The sequence below is a fragment of the Mustela nigripes genome, chromosome 1 (genome assembly GCF_022355385.1).
Source record: "Mustela nigripes isolate SB6536 chromosome 1, MUSNIG.SB6536, whole genome shotgun sequence".
NCBI lineage: Eukaryota > Metazoa > Chordata > Mammalia > Carnivora > Mustelidae > Mustela > Mustela nigripes.
Window position 1 is genome coordinate 143,219,069 of NC_081557.1, and position 22,192 is coordinate 143,241,260.

The 22,192-nt window shown below is 39.7% G+C and overlaps 1 protein-coding gene across 1 annotated transcript in view; it reads left to right on the plus strand.

Annotated features, from left to right (window-relative positions):
- Positions 1-17,714: 17,714 nt before the first annotated feature.
- GASK1B (golgi associated kinase 1B) overlaps positions 17,715-22,192 on the plus strand; it is a 50,192-nt gene continuing 45,714 nt past the window's right edge. The window contains exons 1-2 of the mRNA XM_059374589.1: positions 17,715-17,757; positions 18,458-19,594. Of these exons, the coding sequence (XP_059230572.1) occupies positions 18,697-19,594 (898 nt within the window). The 5' untranslated portion in view covers positions 17,715-17,757; positions 18,458-18,696. The remainder of the gene's footprint in view (positions 17,758-18,457; positions 19,595-22,192) is intronic.

Consider the following 22,192-nt stretch of genomic DNA (forward strand, 5'->3'; position numbering starts at 1 on the left):
GCACTTTAGATACTGTCGATATCATTGCATCTAATATTTTAATCTTTCTCTCACAGCCTTGTCATCACCTGCATCTTCCCCATTTTGGCTTCTTCTGTTCCATGTCCTTGAGTTAAGCCAGGTTACCCACAGATATATACCCGTAGAGATAGACTATGTAAACATGTATCTCATGGAAGGATGGAAAATTCCATCATAACAAATATGTCCACCAAATAAAAGATCCTGTAGTGCTGACAGGTCAAAGCTTCATTTTACACTATGAAGATCAGTTCCAGCCGAGAGCTTAGGACCTGGTAATTAACCATTTCTGCTCATATACAGTCAATGTTGTTGGTTCCCCACCTAGCTTCCACCATAGCCAATGTATCCTTCTCCCAGGTGCCGAGAGTACTAAAGCTAAAGCTTAGATCTATAAATTGTTCAGAGAAAAGATCTTGGCTGATGGGAGTTGCCTCAGCAAGATATACTTGGGAAATTACACTTCTCTTCCTCTATCAGTCTACCTGGATTTGATTCCAAACCTCACTTTTTGTGTAGGGTGGAGATGGGAAAGAAGCATCCCACGTAATCACCACACTTGGTTCTCTGACAAAGGTTATGTGTCTGTGACCTTGTGCTGAATGAGTGGTGCCAATGAAAATGATCCTTCCTCCTATCTTGAAATAAAATTTACCTTGTGACTTGGAATTTTTAGTCAATTCAAGTATGAAAACCTTTTTCCAGCTCTGATTAGGGGATTATTTCCAGATGAGAGCTCTGATACATCTCTTGGACAAGCTGTCAAGCCCATACTTTATTGAGTATGCCTTACCCCAGTAATGACTTACATCTTTTGAGGTATTATATCTCCAGACTTATAAAATACAGGTAGGAGGTAGTATGTTAGTCCCCCACATCAAATTGCATTGATGTGAGGCTCTAGAGAGAGGTATTGGATTCCGTTTCCATGGCAACTGCTTCACTGCTCAAGGGGAAAACAGGACAGGAATTGAAGTCTGTGTTAATAGCAGCTCTAAAAATAATCGGTAATGTGTTGAAACAAAGTGAAACACCCAGAAAGCAATAGGTAAAAATTATAACCATGCAGGGTGGGATTGAACAATATGGTGTTGTGCAAATATTATTACAACTGCAATACGTTATAAGAATTCTGAGATGGTTGATGACAAATACATTTCTGAGAAGAATTAGTTATTAGTTATTTTAGTTGTTCATTCATTCAGGTGACTATTGAATACTGATTATATATGCCAGCTCTGAAGTAGGACCTGAAGATACAGAGATATTTCAGTACTGTCTCTATCTTCCAGGTTGTCATGGTTTTACAGAGACAATAGAAAAAACAAAATCCACCACAGTTATAATGGATGTTTTGCATGTCTATCTAATGCCATTTTGTTTCCCATTGTGTAGCAGCGAGGAGATTAAGGATTTGTGTGGGATGAATATCACACCCAGCTCTAGAGGCAATTCAGTATCATTTACAATGGTTATCATTTCAATAATAAGCATGTAACCAAGGTGTAAACCTATATGACATTCTTTTATCTATAGTGATTGTTTTCTGTACAGACCTGAGAGATCTTGTTTGATGGCTGTGAGATGCTTGCTCTTTTTTACCTAGATGTGAAAGAGGGATCAGGCAGAGTCCATTGCTTCATGAAGCCACCCTGTGATAAGGAGGAAAGTCAGCCAAGGATGTAGCCAAAAGGACTACAGAGAAACTTAGCCAGACCTGAACGAACTGCATGGAAGCCTACTTTACCTCTGGATGTTTGAGTGAAACTAGTCAATAACATTTCTTTTTGTGGAAACTTCAGTAGGGTTTCTGGGTTTTCTGTTGCCTGAAACCAAGAAGAGCAACCAACTAATTTCAAATGACAATACCAGTGGTATTAGTGAAAATAATGGAAATAAGTAGAGGGAATTACTGAATTTACAGAGGAAGAATATATCAAGGGAGGAAGAGGAGGTAATCTTTAATCGTGGAGAAAAGAGTGCAAAAAAAATCAATTTTTCTGTATTGTGCGGTAGACAATTCAACTTTTCTGTCAGCATAGTGCCTGATTATCTAACTTTCTAAGATTGCTAACTACTGGTGAAATGGGTCTCTTCTAAACCATGAACCTAAAGAAGCTTCAGCTCAAGTGCCCGTCACTTACACTTGCCCCTTTAGGCTTGGGGTCAGAGTAGCAGTCCCAGCTGCGCATTAATGATCTGACTGCTCTAACTTAAAGATCACCCTTTAAAATCTGGCAGTGTCTCTGGGCTGTGGAAAGAGCCTAGAAGTCCATTAAGAGTTGAATGGATAAAAAAGATGTGAGATATATATGTCTCTCTCTCTCTCACACACACACGTGCGCATGTGCACACACACATACACCACACACACACACACACACACACAGAAATATTATGCAGCTATCAAAAATGAAATCTTGCCATTTACAATGACGTGGATGAAACTAGAGGGTATTATGCTAAGAGTAAAAGTCAATCTGAGAAAGATAATTATCATATGATCTCACTTAATATGAGGAATTTGAGAGTCAGGGTGGGGGATCATGGGGCAATGGAGGGAAAAATGAAGCAAGATGGGACCGGGGAGGGAGACAAAACACAAGAGACTCTTAATCTCAGGAAACAAACCGAGGGTTGCTTGAAGGTAGGGGGTGGGAGGGATAGGGTGGCTGGAAGATAGACATAGGAGAAGGTATAGGCTATGGTGAGCTCTGCGAATTGTGTAAGACTGATGAATCACAGACCTGTACCCCTGAAACAAATAATACATTTATGTTAAAAAAAAAAAAGACACAGTGCACCACTGATATTAAAAACCAGCAACATCAACAAGCTGGATGTGAAAAATGCTCTGTGATTGGAAGTTCAATCTTCTGAATTTCTGTCCCCATTCTACCTTTAACACAAAGCAGCCTGAGGGAGTGATGGACTTCGAATTACTTTTTTACATTACAATCTGTTTGGCAATATGGAAGTCAGCAAGAAAGATTTAAAAATAGTTTAGTTAACAAAGTATAATTTTAAAATGATAGGAGGATCAATATCTTTGGATAATTCTGCTGACATATAAAGTTAAATAAAAGAGAAAGTCTTGTATAGTGAAAACATCACCTAATCTAAATTCAAGAATTCTGATTCTGGCTGTGCCTTATCTGTGCCGTTCCTTAGGTCATTTGCTTGTGCAGTTGTTGATCTGCTTCCTCAAATCCATGTGTTATAACAGTTTATCTCTCAGACCTCTCCCAGTTTTAAGATTCCACTGTAAAGTACAACTATGCTTCAACTGTTCAAACTTTATAGTGATTCCTTTATATAAAATGTTTGTCTGTAATAATCCTTCCTGAAGTTTGTAGCGTTTCTTAAATATGAAAAATCATAGCCATTTTATTTTCAAATACTGCTTTAGTCAGATTCTATCTCCTTTCTTTTACACCTCAGGTTATTCTTGTTTTAAATCTTGTCTCATCCCTATGTCTACTGTGTCTCATATCCTCCTTTCTAGATTTCCCATCCTTTTAGCTCTTTGTGCTTCTGTCCATCGGTCGTTGACCCCCCCTTTCCGTTTACAAATTCTCAGCGCCATCTGGTCTCATTTTTGGTAAGTCAACTCTGAGGTGTTTATTGAGTTTTCTTTGACATATCTTTTCTTGATCTCAGTGCATTTTTTTTGGAGCTTTGAATTGATGTCTTTTGCCAGTTTGAAAGTTCTCTGTCATTATCTCGTCCAGTATTGTTTCTGCCACATTGTTTTTCTCTTTTCTTCTGGACATCTAGCTATACATTAAATCTTTGAAGTTTGTCCAATGTATCTCTTAAACACTGTTTTTATTTTTTCCCGTTTTCCTCTCTGACACTTAGTTTTTTTATATTTCTTAGGGACCTCTTTCTGATTTTAGAAACCTTGCATTTATTTTATTTAGGACCAAATAAATTTTTATTGGATATATATATATCATATATATTTATCATAATTATACATGATATATGCATATATGTATATATATGTGTATATATGTATGATATATGTATATATAATATATATATAAATTTCAGATTAAGAATGTCCATTTGATTTCTTTTTATAGGTCCCAATTTCCTGTCGAAATTTTCTCACTCCTCATTTTTTGCTTTTTTAACTTACCAATCCTACCTAATATTTTAAAGACTGAGTCACTTGTGGATTCTTTATTTCTCTCTCTCGCTCTTTTAAAAATCATTATCTCTGTTTTATAGCTTAGGAAAATAAGACATGTCATGAAAAATGAAATCTGCTGCATAAGTAATATAGTCACAGGTCTTGATATAGAATTTGGTTCCTAACCATTGTTTCCCACACTTTTAAAGAGAATTTATTTATTCATTTTAGGGAGAGAGGTGGGGCTGAGGGAGAGGGAATCTTAAGCCGACTCTGGCTGAGCATGGGGCCTGATGCAGAGCTCTATCCCATGACCCTGAGATCAAGACCTGAACCAAAATCAGGAGTCAGCCACTCTTGGGACCCCTTTCATTTCCCACATTAAATCAAAACATTATTCCTCTTCCTAAAATGTTATCCATTTTAAATATACTGAAATAAACATTAAATACTATTAAATGATGAATATCTCTAAATCTCTCTAACCTATTTGTATTCATTAACTAGCACTCCAGAGTAAAAATAATCACAGTTTCCTATTTCCTTAAAATATTGACTGAAAAAGATTTCCAATTCTGGAAGCAAATTAAAAACTAATGGCATGTGGTTTTAAACAGAAATATACCTTACTTATCAAGCTAAAGCCATGACAAAAAAAAAAAAAAATGACATTGTCACTTGATGTTTGTTTAGCATCAAATCAGACCCTCCTAAATTAATTCCAGCAGAAATTCTGCTAGTTCATGGATTTGCCCACAGCACATCAGGGAACCACTAATATGCTGGACGGGTAGAAAGAACAATAGCAGCAGAACATCTTATTTTATACAGAAGCGGGAATTGTTTTGAAAATTTTTTCTTGTTTCAGCAACAAGATTATAATCCTTCATAATATGGCATATTTTATTGTTTAAAAAACAAAAGAAGCAAGTGAGCCCCATATTACAGTTGAAATAAGAAAGATTGCTATAACTTTCAGAGGAACCAAGTTCCCATTTCAAGCACATCTAGTAACTCTCATTATTCATTAGGACTATTTCATATACGTCAGCTTACAAATAAAAGGCTCTTACTTACTACATAGATCTCAGGATAAATGTGTTTATACTTTGAACAGTCATGTGGATACCATAAAAACTATAGCACATTATAGCATTATAGTCATGTGAATACTATAAAGATTCCTATACGTGGTGAGATTTCTTGCCTTACCTCATAATTTCTTTAGTCTCTTTTTACAGTGAACAAGTAATTCTAAAAAGTCTGAATCCTGTAAATATAGGTCAGTGAACAAGTAATTCTAAAAAGTCTGAATCCTGTAAATATAGGTCATCTCCTGGTTAAAGCTGGAGCACCTCTCAGCAATTAAAAATGTGATGGACAGCCATTTTCCCCCTGCCTTCTAATGTATGGTCCAAACAAAATTTATATAAGTCTTATTGTATAGGACAAGGTTTTCAAGTCTTATTTTACAGAACTTATTTATGCTGGCCAAATTTCTTCTGACAAGAATTTTCCGTTGCTTTTGGGGTTTGATGACCACTGGCAGCCTACCATTGGGGCCGTTTTGGTGCAGGAGGGCCCTGACTTGCACAGGCACATGGGAAGAAGACTGGCCAAGAAGTAGCCTGGGCTAAGGGAAGTCCAGTGTGTAGTGAGGTGCCCTCCCAGATGCTGAATGTGGCCAAATAGCATTGGACTGGCCTTCTGCAGGTGGCTAGGGCAGCAACACACCTGCTTTTGTGGTGGCCATATAGATGGCACCTATATCTCTTTATTTCTTGCCTTTTCTCTTTGGTCATTTGCTTTTGTTTTTAGTATGCTTATAATTTTCAGTTGCTTTTCAGATTATGGATGATAAACTGTAGAGGCCTTAGATGACATTCTTCCAACAAGTGTTAAGATTTTTAGTCAAAGCGTTGTAGTGAATGACCTTGATTCAGTCAAAACTTGTTTTTCAGCTTTGTTATGCCTTTTCGTGTTCTGCATTTTCTCACAGGGGTAGGTCTCAGGCCTGAAGTCTCCTCTATCTTTTTTTTTTTTTTTTTTAAAGATTTTATTTATTTATTTGACAGAGAGAAATTACAAGTAGATGGAGAGGCAGGCAGAGAGAGAGAGGGGGAAGCAGGCTTCCTGCTGAGCAGAGAGCCCGATGCGGGACTCGATCCCAGGACCCTGAGATCATGACCTGAGCCGAAGGCAGCGGCTCAACCCACTGAGCCACCCAGGCGCCCAGTCTCCTCTATCTTTAATAGCAATCTTTTAACACCCCTGTGCTGTCTGGTTGCTGAAATCCACCTCTGTTCTTGAGCTTCCAGTCTGCCGTTTACTACAGTTCCCCAGGATTGCCTTGCACATTCACAACTCAGAAGCTGACCATCCAATTGAGGGCATTTTTTGAATGCAGTTTTGGGGATTCCTTATGAAGTTCTAAAAATTTTATCCAATAATTTTTAAAAATTTTATTTATTTGTCAGAAAGAGAGAGCACAAGCAGGGGGGAGAAGCAGGCAGAGGGGGCAATCCACTCACCGTTGAGCAAGGATCCCATTGTGGAGCTCCATCCCAGGACCCCAGGATCATGACCTGAGCTGAAGGCGGATGTTTAACTGACTGAACCACCCGGGTGCCTCTATCCATTAAATTTTAATTTCAACAGTCTGTTTTATCCTCTCTGAGTGTTATTTTTTAAAATTTCTCTTTAATATGTCTCATTTAATTTTTTTTTTGTTGCATACTCACTTTGTCTTCCTTTAAACATTTTGTATATACACTAAATTTGTATTTAGATTCTGATAATTTAAAAATTTCTGTTTTCTTTTTTTCTTCTTCTTTGCATGCTTATATTCACTTCATACAAAGTGATAACAATTTGTGAAAGCTATAAATTGGAGAGTCCTTTCTTTTTAGAAAACTTGTAAACAGTGGGTTATGTATTTTTTTTTCCTTATTTATCCTGGGTTTAGGTTTAAAGGAAGAAGGCCTTTGAGAGTATCTAGCCTGACATACTGTTGAGGCCGAAGTTATATATTTTGATCTTGAATTATGTTCTCCATGGAAAACTTAAGGAAGCAATACAAACGTTTTGTGATATACTTAGATTCAGCAACTTCTTGGACATTTAAAAGCTTTAGCTGCAGAAATTCTAAACCCATCTTATTAAACTTATTTATTTAAAAATATGTATTTGAGAGGGAAAGTTACCTACTTGTTAACTGTAATTCAACTAATTTTAAAGGATTCTTTTCTTACTTAAGGAAAGGAAAAAATGCATTTTTTTCCCCAGGATCCAATAAGGGAATAAGTGAAAATAAGCTTTGGTTCAGTTTGAAATTTATGATGGATGGTGGGTGAATTATTCATTAAATGAAAATGAATAATTTATAAAACGCATCAACCCAGTCTAGTACCATTACTTGGCAGATGACAGATTTGGTCAGATTAGAATTGTCATATTTGATGCTGTGTGTAGGCATGCTCTACAAGACAATGGGGAGACTTGAAATCTGAAGGTAGACGCTGTGTCTGTTGGGTGTGGGCAGGTTCTAAGGGTGGTAAGTGGGCAAGAAGTTTTAGAAGACAATCCAGTCTGGAAGGTTGGATCCTGTATATTCCTTGACTGCTAGCCCACTGAGTATCTTTTTTGGTGCTATACCCAAAGTGACTTGATAATGCTTGTCACATAGTAGTTGCACCAAAAGGTTTTAAATAAAAAGCCCCCAAAAGAATAGAAGTCTAAAGATAATTAGACTCAGTCTCTGAAAATTAGAAGTTTCTCCATAATAGGGAGATACCTGGCAGAAGAACTGGCGAGATAAAGTGAGCCAATAATTGAATGACCTCTTCCCAGATCAGTACGTAAATGGGCACAATGAACTCTGAATGTCTCTTTGTCCATAAAAGGTGAATATTTCTAAGGTCTATTTTCCCTATCACATGTCCCAGTAATGGAAAAGTTAACATTTTATTGTTGCATGATAATGGCTTTTATTTATGGATTCATCTAATCCTCATACCAACTCTATGAAGTGCTGTTATTAAACTATTGTACTACTATTATCATAAGTTATTATTGTTCTGGGAATACTGTTAGAGACCTAGAGGGGGTACGCCTAACCAGGCTGAAAGTGTCAAATTGCCTGAGGTCAAATCTTCAAAGTATGATCTACACTAAATACCTTGTATGACAAATGTCCCATGATTTCAATTACATTGTCAAGGACCCACCTTACTAGAGCCTCACCATGGTTACCATAAACTCATTCTCAATACCAATGGCAAAAATGACCAAAGATTTTAATCCAAGGTAGCATGCCAAATATGCTCCTGATTAATTTTAAGTACTTTGTCAAGAATAGAAGGAGATAATAAGCAAATTCTGGATAATATGTTGCATTGGTAACTTGGTAAGATGACAACTATTTTTTAAACCTGAAATTATGTATTGATCAATGTTTTATCCATCAGCGTTTTCTTGGGATCTCTTTAGAGAGATCTTAGTCATTGGCATCATCTTGCAAGAAGAAAAGAGCAAGTGAATGAGCCATTACTTCTTTCTGTGTACAAGCACTGTGTTAAGTGCTTTATGTATAACAGATTTTAGAATAACCCTATGAGCTGGATATAATTTTTCATAAGGTGAAACTGAGCAAAATAAAATATTTTGGTGTTTTAGTTTGGACTGCAATAACAAATTACCCTGGACTGGATGGGTTAAAGAACAGAAATTTATTTCTCACAGTTCTGAAGGTTGGGAAGTCTGAGATCAAAGTGCTAATATGGTTGGCTTCTGGTGAGGATCCTCCTTCTGGTTCCCAGATGGTTACCTTCTTGCTGTGTCCTCACAAGGCAGAGACCAGAGAGAGGAAGCAAGCTCTCTTTCGTCTCTTCTTACCGGGGCAGTTTCCATCATGAGGGCTCTACCTTCATGACCTGGTTACTTTCCGGAGGCCCTGTCTCCATTTACCTCACATTTACCTCAGGTTGGTAATTAGAATTCCAACATACTAATTTTGACAAACATTCAGTTCATAACACTTGCCAAAAGCACCCAGCTAAGAATATTTGTTTACAAATTCCTTAAATCAATAGAATTAAATGTAGATTTATTGTCATAAACTGTATTTTTGGCTATTTCTATACTATGAAAAACTAGTACAAAGATTTAAAAGAAAGAAAAAAGAAAGAGTGTTGTTTCCAAGCTGGTGACTACTCAATAGTTTACTTTATTACCCAACACAAAGAGCTGCAAAATAATGTGCATTATTAACCGAAGCCTTGGTTACTTCCTGGGAAAAAATGGTTGAGGTGTGTTATATATAAGGAAGCAACTTGTTAATTCTTATGCAAATATCTAATTTTCTTCTATGTGTGATACTGTTTTATATTTGCTCACTTTTCACAATTCAGAACCCATTCCAGGCTCCTTACCAAAGCTTTTTGGCTTATAATTGCTGTCTATGCTACATATTATGTGGCCCTGGGAACCCTATGACTGCGTTTTGGAAAACAGTGTGATTTTTCTATCAAAGGTTTCTTTATGGGTCCAGAGCTGGTGATGGCTTGTAGAGGATTTCATTTCCTCCTGTAATTTTCCATAGAAAGTTCCTCTATACCCAGGAGTGTTCCTGGTTTCCATTCTATGGTTTGTGATTGTTGTCTCCCAGACTCCTTCTTTTCCCAGTATCTACATGCTATAACCCTGCTTTGAGAAAGAGGCTAGAATCAATGGGGCTGGGTAGGTGGGGTGCCTGGCTGGCAGAACATGGGGTATTAGTGTATTCTGTCTTTTCTCAACCAACGGATGAGGTATCAAGGAGGAAATGAACTCTCGTAAAGAAGGAAAAGGTAGAGAATAACTTCACATAAATTACAAATGCTGTTTCCAATCTTCTTACAACTTTTTGCTTTATTCTATCATTTTTCTTTTGGCATTTTCCTGTCTTCTTCCTGGCCTGCCCCATTCTTTTTGGGGTTCCTCGACCAGAGCGATGGTTCTCAAACTTCAGAACACCTTGGATTACCTGGAGGGGTTGTCACAATACACATTGCAGAGCCTCTCCTCCAGAGTCTCGAGGCCAATAGGTTTGGGGTGGGGTTTAAGTATTTGCATTTCTAATAAATTCCCAGGGGAAGTTGATGCTGATGGTCTGGGGCCACACTTTGAGAAACTGTGTGGTCTAGAGACTGTGTTTTATTATCTTAATAGTTTCATTCATTCATTCACTATTTCATCCATTCACTCACTAATTCATTCATTCATTCAATATTCATTGGGACTTTACTGGCATTTAGTGGGTCTTTAATAAATGTTAAGTGGCTGTGCCTTTCCCTGAGTCTCAGAAGCATGTGGGTCCCAAGCACTCTTTAGTGGGAGTGACTCAAATTGCACTGACTCTTACCCTCTCCTGCATAAAATACGATCTCCAGCACCTCTCAGACAAGTATGCAGCTGTGTCACAGGATGCCAGGGCTTCTCACTTAAGTGCTTATCACCCAGTCAGTTCTGGTTACCATATTCCAGCTCCTCCTCTATGTTTCCTGTCTGTGCAGCTACTTAAGGCTGCCGCACCACTGAGCCTGCTGCCGCCTTCCATGGGAAGCCTGAGGTCCATGTGCTGAAATTGGAAGGGTGGGGACAATGGCATGCTCCCAGACTCCACATCACATTTCCTTGCTTGGAAACAAAAGCAGCCTGCTGATGCCTTGATATCTTCCAGAACAAGATGTGAAAAATATCTCCATTTGTGTTTGCCTGTAGTTATTTCCCAGGGCTTGAATCTCTAGATCTGGGAAGGTGACAATAGGTGGATGGGCAAGGAATGTGACAACACTTTCTTTTTGAATCCAGCTAGTCTCAAAAGTTCATGAAAAATGCATGTGCAGTTTTCACAGTCCAACATCTTCTCAGATACGCCACACGTGCCTGAATCCCAGTGGAGACACAGCTGAGTCTCAAAACTACTAGTGCAGATGAAAATAGGACCCCAAATTTCTCCCTCCCTTCTCTTCCTCTTTGAAGGTGTTTGTTTATAACCCCATTGCATTTCTAATAGGCCAAATTTAGTCTAGCCAGGGAGACTTCCTTCCTCTTGACTCTGCAACTCATTTCTTTCAGGCAAATGATGCCTTAGGTGAAGAGAAAAGAAATCATTTGTAGCCCTGCGTAATTTTCTGCAAGGAGCCTAAGGATTAAGACAGCTTTACCCAATCTTTACGCTTTATAGAAGTCCCAAACCACTGCTGCTTTGGTTTCCGATCCTAAGCCAAGAACGATTGAGGGCCGCTGCATCTGGCCTCGTTTCTGTGTGTGTGGCCTGGGAGTGGAGGTGGGAGGCAGAGCGTGGGGGCTTTCAGCACTCACTGCTGCAGAAGAGGAGCTCCATTGTTTAGATTGTCTAAGGGGATTTTAGAGGGAACTCAGGGGCCTCTGATTTACCTGTCTTCTCTTATTCCATGAAGAATCTATGCATTCTTGGGTTTCAGAACTATGGAAAAATGCTGGTTATTAAAACATGCAGAAATGATCCAATTATCCAGAAATGAAAGAACAACAATATAACAATATAATAATATAAATACACTATTTCAAACATATGTCAGACATATGTCAAATCGGCTATCAGACATTTTATTTGTTTCCTGTATTACGCTCATTTCATACAAACGTTGCACTGTTTCTCGTCCTGTGGCAGAAACATCCTGGCCCAAACAAAACTTTATATAAGTGCAACAAACACTCCCAGGGAAGAGAAGCTAAATGGGTGATTGCAGATTTCCACACTGGCACGGAGGCTTGTGTTTCTCTTTTCCAGGTATAACAGGGATACAGGGGAGAACACCCAAAGCAATAAAATATCAAGCACTGCGTCCCATGGAGCTATGCTTATTTGGTGCCCGTCTAGTCACACAGGAGAGATCAAGAGATGGCATGCAGCGTCACTTCACAGATTTGAAAGGCTAGCTCTGAGAAGACAGCTAGTTCTTTTTCAAAGTGCTTCTCCTACGTATGGTAAGTAGATGTAGTGGTGTAGGTCAACCGGGAAGATGTCCTTTGGAGTGACCAAATAATCAGGTGTCCGATGAAGGGGCACACTTTTTTTTAATACAGCAGAACACTGTGATTTCTTTTGCATACAGTTCTGAAGACCTATATAATATAGAGCACTATTTAAGGAACTACAAAATTCTTGGTACCAATCAAACATCTTTTTTTTTTTTTTTTTTTTTTTAAGATTTTATTTATCTTGAGAGAGAGAGCCTGCAAGCACGGGGTGGGGCAGAGGCAGAAGGAGAGGGAGAATCTCAAGCAGACTCCACCCTCAGTGCAGAGCCCGATGTGAGGCTCGATTTCATGACCCTGAGATCATGACCTGAGCTGAAATCAAGAGCTAGATGCTCAACAGATTGAGTCGCCCAGGCACCCCAGTCAAACACCTTTATGACAACATTTCACAGATTGTAAGACTGAGAATTCTTCAGTGTCTGGACAGGCCAGGTTGGGACTGCCCAGGCCTGGTGTTAGAATGGATAGCAAAAATATTGCAAATTTTATATCACAAGCAAGACAGAGGTGTTACCTAAGAACCTAGGCTCAAGCCAGGATTATAGTTCTAGAACAGCTATAGGTCCTAGAGAGTGGGGAAGGCTGTGAGCAAGGATTAGGGACCCTGCGAAAAGGTCTGGTCAGCACAGAGCTAGGAATAAGGTGTTCCTCTGTAGGTCTGTAATCTATGTAACAAACATGAGTCCACAAAAGCAAGGAAAAGCGTGATACTTAGTTTCTCTGTGACTGGAGCCCTTAGATATTTTTCCTCTTCATTTTCTGAATGGCTCTGAGAAGGTGGCTGAGCTTGAGCCCACAGTAGGCACCAAAGGTACACCTGACAGGAGTGGAGAAATGAGAAATGTGAGTAATGTGAATGACAGATCTGGAGCCCTATGCACTGTCCAATCTTATCCTGGAGTTCTCCTAGTCTGAAGGAGAAGCAGTCTTGACCGCACTCAGTGCTTACAACTGGAAGCCTTGGAGGATTTAAAGATAATTTTACTGCCAGTGAAACCTTAGACTTATCACCTGATGGCAAGAAGGTGATAATTTCCTTCTGAAACTAACCATTTAGCTTTTAGAAAAGTGAATTATAACCCCACACACTGGAAGTCTTTCCAAGTTTGGATTGCTGGGTTCTACCTCAGATCAATTAAATTAAAATCTCTGTGGAGGTGGATGGGGCCTAGGTATCTATATATTTTTAAAAATTTCAATGATTTTATTTTGCTTTAGCTTCTTTAATTTTAAATGTTGAAGATATCATGAACTCTTCATTGTAAATAAAAATATGTAAAAAATTATTACTTCTGGGTGTGGTGCATAAACAATGAATCCTGGAACACTGAAAAAATAAAATTAAATTAAAAAAAATTATATGAGATCTAAAAAAATTATTACTTCTACCCCTTTTCTATATAGACGTAGAACATAAGCAAGATATAAAGTATATAAGAAGAATATTTATTTACCTACCACCTGTTTCATAAATTGTAAGTGTATAGCCAACAAAATGTCTCAAAATAAACATCTTTTCCTAAATACCATATAGGTGGAGAACTCGAACACCACCAGAGGCTCTGGACCCTGCTCCCATTGCTTCTTGTTACCCTCTCTTGCCTCCATAAAGGTACAAAAAGTTTCCCTGGTAATTTTAATGAGCCATATCATTGTCTTGCTGTCTACCTTTCTGCTTTGTTTTCCTCATGGATTTTTTTTTTTTTTAATGAAGAGAAAGTACTTTATGTATGAGGATATGATCTTTCTGATCCAATATTAATACCAACAACAAACATTTGCAGTGTTATATGTGAACACATATATATGTGTTACATGTGAATGTTATATTGTGACAACAAACTTTTGAGCCATTATGCATTCAAGGAATTTAGGTTTATTTTTTTCTTTCTTTTTTTTTTTTTTAAGATTTTATTTATTTATTTGACAGACAGACAGTACAAGTAGGCCAGAGAGGCAGGCAGAGAGAGAGGAAGGGAAGCAGGCTCCCTGCTGAACAGAGAGCCCGACTCGAAGCTTGATCCCAGGACCCTGGGATCATGACCTGAGCCGAAGGCAGAGGCTTTAACCCACTGAGCCACCCAGGCATCCCAGTTTATTTTTCTAAAATGAAATTAAACTTCTCTCTTGAGCTTGGGGGTAGAAAATACCTTTCGGTTCAGTTTCAACCTGGACCATGAGCAATAGATGGCAGTTGCTTCCCCATCCCAAAATGAGGGTCCACCATGCCAAGGGAAATAGATAGCCTAATGTCACTGAGGCAAAGGATGGTGACTCTGTGTATCAGACCACTTGTGGGTGATGCAGACAGGCCCACATGAGAAAGCCACCCCACTGGCCATTTTAAAAGCTGTCCAAGAGAACGGCCTGAAGAGAGAATGTGACCTCAACAGGGCAGAGAGTTGCCGGAACCCAAAAGGCTGAGGAGAGACAGTCACAGTGGTATTTTTGAAGAAACTGCAAAATGCTCACCAGATGGTCAGCTTTATATACCTATGCTAAGCCCGGAGAGCTTATAAACCAATTCATGACAATATAAGGGAGTGGCAAGAATCTTTCCACTGTAGTTACTACTTTTACATCTCCACTACCCTTTAAGTCTGGAATAGCCAGAGACAGACACAGAGTGGGGTAAGTGGGTATGTAGGTGAGGTAGAAGGTCTAGACAGTAAAAACAAAGAAACAAACAGTGCATGGGGGATTTCCTCTCCCCCTTTTCAGTAGGCTTCTGCTATGCTTTTTGAGGGACAGCTAATTTCTGGAAAAGGAAAATACTTAAAACTTAAGAGAAATTTAAAAATTTTGACTATGTTTAGATCAAACATTTGTTTAGTTTTCATGCAGTTTGTGTGTGTGTGTGTGTGTGTGTGTGACTAAAATAAATGGAGACATTTTAAAAAATCTTAGTATGACTAGAAAAACCACGTCTGCATTTTTATGCAAGGAAGTTGGAAAGTGCTACTAGGACACAATTCAAGTTTGAATAGGTAGTGGGGAGAATGAGGAAAATGGGTTTTTTTTTCTTTTCTTTATTTTTTTAGAGAAGGGGAGAGACAGGAAGTGAGTGAGTCGGGGGTGTGGGGATGGGGAAGGGGCAGAGGCAGAAGGAGAGGGAGAGAGAATCCTAAGCAGATTCCCCGCTGAGAGCAGAGCCAGACACAGGGGCTCAATCTCGAGATCCCGAGACATTGACCTGAGCCTAAATCAAATCAAGAGTCCAACCCTTAACTAGCGGAGCTACCCAGGCACCCCAGTGAGAATTTTTTCTGGTAACATCTGATGAATATTCTTGTCCACTATATTGGTTATATCCATATATTGACTATTCCAATGATTCAGTGAGCATGTTCCTAATTATATGATGATAGCTTGCCCTTTGATGAGGTGGTGATTCCCTGTCAAGCTGCCTGGGCTGGGAGAAGGGTCTCTGAGAAGTTCAGTAAGGTGCTGGGGAAATAAAAAATATTGACTAATCTTTCAAATGATCATTCTGTCACCGTTACCTCATTTAACCATCACAAGAAACTTGTGCGGTAAGTGCTATTATTAGTCTTCTCTTAGGGAAACTGAGGCTAGAGAGGTAAGGCTATTTGTCATAAGGGACTACAGTTAGAAAGCCAAAGATGATTAGGAGCCAGTCTTTTTCCCTCTGGAGCCCATTCTTTAAATAGCCTACCCTTTAGCCTCTACTACTCATTTTTTAGGCTGTAAGAGGAGGCAGTGTGCTGGTCTTCTAAAAAAAAAAAAAAGACTTCTGTTGGTGTGAGGGTCAGTCAAGCAAATTTACCAACTCATACAACTCTCGTCTATTTCCGAAACATTTCTTTACTAAAGAAGTTGATTTAGAAATAGCCAATGAGGCTTTTGCCTGTTATAACTTGGCTTCTGCCTTTAATTTAAGAAGCACTTTTAATTTTTGGAATCAGGCCAGTTATTCTTCTTGGTATGTGAGAATAATATCATTGCAATATAATTTTTAAAAGATTGTACTTGTGTATTTGAGAGAGAGAAAGTGAGTGAGAGAGAGAGAGAGCATGAGCAGAGGGAGGTGCAGAGAGAGAAGCCAACTCCCCGCTGAGCAGGAAGCCTGACGTGGGACTCGATCCAAGGACCCTGGGATCATGACCTGGATGGAAGGCAGAGTCTTAACTGGTTGAGCCACCCAGGCACCCCTAATATCATTATAATAAAACAACTCTCTCATGGTTTCCTTTCAAGAAGTTAACAGTTACTACCTAGAAAATAACTTAAATGAGCTTTAAGAGTTTTGGAACACAAAGAAAAATGCTTCTGGAAAAATGCTTACAGTCTCATGAAGTTTAGCCAGAATCCACAGGTACTTCTAGACCATTGTCAATATTGGAATTTTTCCTCTCTTTTCTCCATGTGGCAGAACTTTTAAAAAAGAAGACGGGAGAGAGTTCTAGTGTTAAAGTAACAGCTGTATTACACTTTTTGAGTATTTTAATCACTTGGAAGCTTATTCTTTCCTTCTCTCTATGTTTCAATCCCCTTGATCTGGTTTGTTTTTTTTTTTTTTTTGCATTATAAAATGTAGTATTTTTCCGATTCTACACCATATGCTGATCTCTTACTGGCCTCCCAGTATCACAAACTTCTTTTCCAGTGAGACCCACAATCCCTGTCACCTTCCTACCTTCTGATTCTATCTGCCTTTGAAGCAAAAAGAATGAGCTTAAGTGAGACCCAGAGGTCATCAACCCTGCGTTTGTGTCAGGACATGCAAACTCCCCAAGCCAATTACTAACCTGTTTTTAAAGACAACCTCCAATCAGAGGGAATCCATGACTTCTTTTTGTGAGCTGTTGCACCGTGTAAGAGCACTCTATAAATGTCTTCCTCTATCTGGGTGCACTCTTATCTCACCGGTCTATTTTTTTCCTCATTTAAGTTAACCCATTCTACCTTTTTATGAGCCTCTAGGCCTTCTCAGAAGTGGTGGGAGACAAATGTTCTGTGAACAGTCAAGATGGTAAGATGAGTCGTAGTCGCTGGGAACTTTGGTGTTCTACTCCCCCGCTACCCGGGATGGACAGCAGGGTTATGGCATTCCTCCTTTTATAAGGTATTTATCCTGCTGCTGCTTAGCAAACACTTTCAATCCTTTTTAACACCGTGAGACTGAAATTTCTGAGTCTGTTTCCAAACAGGACACTAGAGGGCTCCCAGGGGTTAAAAATAAGTGGAAAATTATTTGAATGAACACTGCTTCTGTACGGCTTTGGCTTTTGTTTTTCCAGATCTTAAAATTAAAGTTTATTTTTTAAATTATATATATAAAAAAAAACTTGCGTGTCTTAAAACTGGGCTACTAACAGCCAGTTGACAAGTAACCGTTTTGCTTTGCAATCAGGAGTTTTCAAGAGAGCTTTTAAAGCTGAGCTGAGATATTTGAAATGTGGAACACTCTTGACCATGAAATATGTTCTACTTACATGCCTCAGCCTTTAAAAGTTCTTTGCATTACAGTCAGGGATTACATTCTTCCTGGAGCCAAGCACGGGGCCAGCTGTGTAAGTAAGGTTGCTTATGAGTTCTTCTTTTTAGTAATGTAAAAAAAAAAGAGAGAGAGAGAAAGCTAGAGATCCCTTTATTTTCTTTCAGCTGACTTTTGTGGGAAGAAAAGGAATGAAAGGCAGTTGGATTTGTGTTTTGTGTTTCTGTGTGTGTGACTGAAAAAATGTAACTTCTTCTGAGATATATGGACATTTGGCTTTATATTGAGATCATTCTTTATGTAGAGATGATGAAACTTACAGTGAGGAAAAAGTTGTACCATCAGATTAAGAGAACCTGTTTCTGAATTTGAATGTTAATACTTGGTGCTTCTGCCCAATCTGTAATGCAGAACTTTAAAAAATAAAAATGGGATGCCTATAGATTGTTTTTAAACACCGTCTATCCCTTGTCTGAAATCATTTCTAAATTCCAAAAAGGGTTTGTCAGATTTTAATGTTTTTCTTTCAGAGTCAAATTAAACTACTCTAGCTACAAGTTATAAAATATTCTTGGATTTTCGTGGTTTGTTTTCACTTGTTTAAACTGAATATTGACTCTATATTGGCCTGTTTCTCTTTTTAAACATAATTTTAAAAAAATTCATGGTGGTGGTATTTATGAAAGGAAAGGGTTACTCTTTTTCTTTACTGTTGAAGAGGAACTGAACTAGTTTGAGATTGTGACTCAGTTAACTCTGTTTCCATTCATTCCCAGAAACAAGCCACACTTCTCCTTGGGGAAGCTGATAGGAGTTTAAAAGGTTTGCTGCCGCGAGTGTCAGAAACATTCCCAACTTTGTCACCAACCCTTTACTTCCACCTCTACCCCACCCACTGGAGATCACTTATATACCTAAGAGGAGACGACAGCTGAATTCAGGAAACCATGCATCATGTCAGCAAGAACCAACTGCAGACTTTAAACTCTGTTCAACATGTGGATGCAGCAGAGAAATGACCTGTCCAGACAAGCCAGGGCAACTCATAAACTGGTTCATCTGCTCCCTGTGTGTCCCGCGGGTGCGTAAACTCTGGAGCGGCCGGCGCCCAAGGACCCGGAGGAACCTCCTGCTGGGCACTGCCTGCGCCATCTACCTGGGCTTTCTGGTGAGCCAGGTGGGACGTGCCTCTCTCCAGCAAGGAAGGGCAGCAGAAAAGGGGCCGCACCAGAACCACGACACCGTCGAGGCACCCGTTCCTGAGATACCCTTGGATGGTACCTTGGCCCCTCCAGAGTCCCAGGGCAATGGGACAACGCTGCAGCTCAATGTGGTGTACATTACCCTACGCTCCAAGCGCAGCAAGCCTGCCAATATCCGAGGCACAGTGAAACCCAAGCGCAGGAAGAAGTACGCAGTCGCCTCGCCAGCCTTGGGACAGGAGGCTTTGGTCGGACCATCCCTTCAGCCACAGGATGCTGATGCTGAAGTGCCTGGGTACGTCCAGGGAGGAAACCTGGCCAAGGTTGGGGAACGGCCCTGGCGGTTGATACGGGGCTCGGGAGTGCAAGTTGGGGGCTCAGATTTTCAGCGGCCCAAGACCCAGGAAAGCAACATTAGGATCTACAGTGAGAGCGCCCCCTCGTGGCTGAGCAAAGAAGACATCCTCCGAATGCGCCTGTTGGCGGATGGTGCAGTGGCAGGTCTTCAGCCGGTGTCCTCTAAAAGTGGAGCGCACTTGCTGGTGCTGGAGGGGAGCTCTGCTGGCTCTGTGCCCCGCTGTGGCCCCAGTCCCTGTGGACTACTCAAGCAGCCTTTGGACATGAGTGAGGTGTTTGCCTTCCACCTGGACAGGATCCTTGGGCTCAACAGGACCCTGCCGTCTGTGAGCAGGAAATCAGAGTTCATCCAAGGTAACAGCTTCACATGCTTCGTGATTTGCAGCTGTTGGGGATTTGGGTTGATTTTCCTCTTTTCCCTCAGTCTCTCTTTCGAAATGATTTTCTCCACCCACGTCTCACATTTGGACAGCAGCAGCATGTCTTTCCATAGGTTTGGCGTTCTTTGTTTTCCCAACTTTGGGAGGATATGAACGTTCCCGGGAAATGCTGTATTCAACATGCAAGGGTAAGCCCACACTGTGTAATCTTTGCTCTCCTTTTCCCTCACTGCACTTCCCAGTGGCTTATTAAATCTAATTAAAGCCAGTGGCAATTTGCATGATGAGAAGAAGAAGCCGGGTGGAGGCAAAGAACTTGCTGACAGTCAGGCATATTATTAGAGAGGTTACTATGGAAGTAAGTAGAATTTCATTCCTTAGGAGTTTTTAAAAGTAAAAGGGAGAGGGGGTTATCTTTCTCCAGCAGATGGAAACTTTTTAAAAGGCCCAGAGTCAGACCATGTTAGATTTGACCCTTTAATTTTTTTTTTTTAAGATTTTATTTATTTGGGAGAGAGAAAATGAGAGAGACCACAAAAGTGGGAGAGGGTCAGAGGGAGAAGCAGATTGGAGCCTGAGGCCAGACCAGATCTAGGGACTCTGGGATCATGACCTGAGCTTAAGGCAGTTGCTTGGACCAACTGAGTCACCCTGGTGACCAGACCCTTTGGTTCTTTTACAATTGATTTAACTCCCTTAGTTTTACAAAGAAAATGAAATGAAACTAGGTAATTTGTTCAGTATATACTAACTAGGTATATGGTTTCTTCGAGCCCATGACTAAAATTTATTGAGCTTGATTTCGAAGACTCTATCAGGTGACATTTTGGCAGGTTCTGGGTTATATAGCCAGTCACTTGGGTGTCAGGGAAAGGGGGTGGTCTGTGGCTGTGCTCACACTGTATGAAGGATATTTTCTGAATCCTGAGGCTGTTCCAGGCTTTGAATACAGTGTGGGTCAGCGGTTTGTGTTTGAAAGCAGAATAAGCCCAGAATTTGCTGGTATGAATCGAGACTGGCCCAAGAGATTAGAAAGGACCACAAGGGAATTATAAGCTCAAAGAATATTTTCTTATTTTTTTGTCATGATAAAATTTTGCATTTTATGGAATCCAGAATGGAATGGATTAAAATTCTTGGGAGTGGCCAAGAACTAATCTGTATTTTCAACGGCTTTAGGGTTATAATTTAGTCTTACAATGGGTACTTCTAGAAGTACCAGTGATTTACTTACAAAGACTTGACATTCCTTACTTATCCTGGTCCATGTCTAGGTGCTTCAGTCTCACAGTTATGTTTTGATGTCTCAAGTTCACAAAATAGTCCACCATGATTAGGCAGATGTGGAATACCCTCCCAAACATTTAATAAAAGATTGGTTGAAACTCATTTTTCTTGAGTGCTCACTATTTGCTAGGCATTATACTAATTGATTCATATAGCTGATACATGCCTATATTTCTCACAACTAAGCTATAAGGTAGATTCTGCTTAAGCAGAACTTAAGCTCTAAACCACTGGGTTTAGGTGACTGTATAACTTATCATCCAAAGCAGACCACCCTGGAGTAAAAGAAGATACTGGTGTGCATGGAGATAACAGGCATCTACCAAGTCTGTCTTGGCAAAGTAGGTCATAGCATAGGGTCACTCTTATTACCCATTCACTATCATGTCATAAAGGCCCCTGGGTAGAGAAGGTGAATAGATCCTGAGGTATGATACTCCAATATGGTACTTCCTTGGGATACTCTTGGGTGGAAGTTGGGAGAATGAAATAATGGGTAGGAACTTGGAACCGTTCTGACTGAGTTTGAATTTACCAACCATGTGAGCCAGAAGTGTTACAGTATCTCTGAATGCCTCAGTCTCCTCAGCTATAAAAGGACAATAGTACTTACCTGATGAAGTTATTGTTAGTTAATACATGAAAAACAAGTGGAATGAGTGATTTTCACCCAGTAGATCTTCAATAAATATTGTCTGTTTATGTTACTACACTATATACATGAGGTACCAAATTCACTGAGTTACTTACATGGCCTCCAAGCCTCACATGTCTTTATATGACATAACCAGGTCTAGAACACTGGTCTCTTGATTGTTGAATTAAACTTTTCAATATTGGGATTCCTTATATATATTTTTTGCTCTTAATATCCAGGATTTTTAAAAAATATGTATTTTATACACACACACACACACATTTATTTGTTTTAGAGCGAATGAGATAGAGAGGTGGGATGTGGGGCAGAGGCAGAGGGAGAGAGAGAATCTCAAGCAGACTCCCTGCTGAGCATGGAGCCTGACACAGGACTTGATCCTATAACCCCAAAATCATGATCTGAACTGAAATTGAGAATTAGTTGCTTAACCCTCTGAGCCTCCCAGGCACCCCTGAATATTCAGCATTTGTCAGGATCAAGAGGGCAGTTGTATTCAATTTAAAGGACTGGTTTTATAATCCCAATATATCTTGGTATTATTCTCTCATTTTTGGACCTAAGCGGTGATGAAAAGAAACAAAGTTGTATCAATATGACTCTCAGTGTGATGAGTTACCTAAGATTATT